The 2500-nt window shown below is 49.9% G+C and overlaps 1 protein-coding gene across 3 annotated transcripts in view; it reads right to left on the reverse strand.

The window, feature by feature from the left end:
* stard13b (StAR related lipid transfer domain containing 13b) overlaps nucleotides 1-2500 on the reverse strand; it is a 269782-nt gene that overhangs the window by 124048 nt on the left and 143234 nt on the right. The window contains exon 1 of one of the 3 annotated variants that reach the window (XM_060897734.1): nucleotides 852-1168. The exons of the other annotated variants lie outside the window; for them this stretch is intronic. Coding sequence (XP_060753717.1) covers nucleotides 852-969 — 118 coding nt within the window. The 5' untranslated portion in view covers nucleotides 970-1168. Of the gene's footprint in view, nucleotides 1-851; nucleotides 1169-2500 lie in introns of those variants that run through there. 3 annotated transcript variants of the gene reach the window in all.

A 2500-nucleotide genomic window follows, 5' to 3' on the forward strand; every position in this document is an offset into this window, starting at 1 on the left:
CGTATTCGGATTTGCATCAAAATCTAATCAAAATGTTCCTCGGCCCACGTCTTCCTCAAAAATTCATCAAAATTTGCTTGGTGCTTTCTGAGTTATGTTGGGAACAAACAAACAAAGGTCAAAGCATAAATAAAGGTACCAGGCTGTACCTTTCTTCACTGTATTGGTACCATCAGTGTGCTGGATCTGTCATGTAGCCTGAATCAGATTTTAGAGTAAAGCTTGAAAATAAGTGGCTGTTAATGTGCCTTTATGGATCTTTGATTATTTTTAAGTTCACTATATTCATATAGAGTGAAAAGGTTAAAAAAAAAAACCAAACAAACAAGCACTTTTGATGATAGGTCCCCAGCACCAAGGAAAAGTACCTTTATTTCTCAGAGCGCATGACTTCTGTAATGGTCCCTGGGCTCGTATACACTTTAGTCAGTAAGTAAAGTAAATGAAAGTAAAGTGAAGTAAATGGATTTGTCTTGATTGTGAAGACTTTCATTTATTCCCCTTGATCACTCTCAGAAAGTGAAGTAAAGGCTCCACTCTGTACTTTTTCCTCCACTCCGAGGTTCCTGCTGTATCTTTAGAGCAGATGCACCGCCTCAGGTACACAAAGTACAAAACATGCACTAAACAAGGAGAGGTACAGTAACTTGTGAACACTTTACACTGTGCAGACCACATGCAACATGGCCTACAGATGTGTCAAAGGAAGCCTGGGAATAAACGCGTGAGCCTGGGAATAAACGCGTGAGCCTGGGAATAAACGCGTGAGCCTGGGAATAAACGCGTGAGTAGATGAGCAGGTTGCCTGTGATGATGAGTGTGCGTGAGTTGCGGCTGTGCTGCTCACCGACCTGTGCGCGTGCAGTGGCGGCGGTGGGCGCGCAGTGAATCCCAGGCTCTGGCGGTGCAGCGCCGCAGCTGCTGGCTGAAGGAGCGCCGCAGTGGGAGCTCAGTGGCGCGCGCGCTCATGCTGAAGCCGCTTCACTCCTCCGCGCTGCCGCTCCTCAAACACCCGCGCGCGCACAAAAACCCGCATGACTCCGCGCGACCGAAAACACCGCGACACACACACACACTCTCACACACACTCTCACACACACTCTCACTCACTCACACACACACCGCGACCCGGCTTCCGGGACTAAACACACCGCGGAGGAGGAGGAGAGGGAACACCGACAGCAAGGAGTATCCGAGTGGGAGAGAAACACCGACCCGCACCGCACACTCACTCACTCACACACACTCTCTCTCTCTCTCTCTCTCTCTGACACTCTCACCCTCACACACTCTCTCTCTCTCTGACACTCACCCTCACTCATACACTCACACACACACACACACACACACACACACTCTCTCTCTCTCTCTCTGACACTCTCACCCTCACTCATACACTCACACACACACTCTCTCTTTCTCTCTGACACTCTCACCCTCACTCATACACTCACACTCTCTCTCACACACACTCTCTCTCTCGCACACTCTCTCTCTCTGACACTCTCACCCTCACTCATACACTCACACTCTCTCTCACACACACACTCTCTGACACTCTCACCCTCACTCATACACTCACAGTCTCTCACACACACACTCTCTCTCTGACACTCTCACCCTCACTCATACACTCACACTCTCTCTCACACACACTCTCTCTCTCGCACACTCTCTCTCTCTGACACTCTCACCCTCACTCATACACTCACACTCTCTCTCACACACACACTCTCTGACACTCTCACCCTCACTCATACACTCACAGTCTCTCACACACACACTCTCTCTCTGACACTCTCACCCTCACTCATACACTCACACTCTCTCTCACACACACTCTCTCTCTCGCACACTCTCTCTCTCTGACACTCTCACCCTCACTCATACACTCACACTCTCTCTCACACACACACTCTCTGACACTCTCACCCTCACTCATACACTCACAGTCTCTCACACACACACTCTCTCTCTGACACTCTCACCCTCACTCATACACTTACACTCTCTCACACACTCTCTGACACTCTCACCCTCACTCATACACTCACACTCTCACACACACACACTCTCTCTCTCTCTCTCTCTGACACTCTCGCCCTCACTCATACACTCACACTCTCTCTCACACACACTCTCTCTCTCTCTCTCTCTCTCTCTGACACTCTCGCCCTCACTCATGCACTCACTCACTCTCTCTCTCTCTCTCTCTCTGACACTCTCGCCCTCACTCATGCACTCACTCACTCTCTCTCTCTCTCTCTGACACTCTCGCCCTCACTCATGCACTCACTCACTCTCTCTCTCTCTCTCTCTCTCTCTCTCTGACACTCTCGCCCTCACTCATGCACTCACTCACTCTCTCTCACACACACACTCTCTCTCTGACACTCTCACCCTCATTCACTCACTCACACTCTCTCTCTCTCACACACACACACACACACACACACTCTCTCTCTCTGACACTCTCACCCTCACTCATACACTCACACGC

The sequence above is a fragment of the Neoarius graeffei genome, chromosome 17, assembly GCF_027579695.1.
Source record: "Neoarius graeffei isolate fNeoGra1 chromosome 17, fNeoGra1.pri, whole genome shotgun sequence".
Classification (NCBI taxonomy): domain Eukaryota; kingdom Metazoa; phylum Chordata; class Actinopteri; order Siluriformes; family Ariidae; genus Neoarius; species Neoarius graeffei.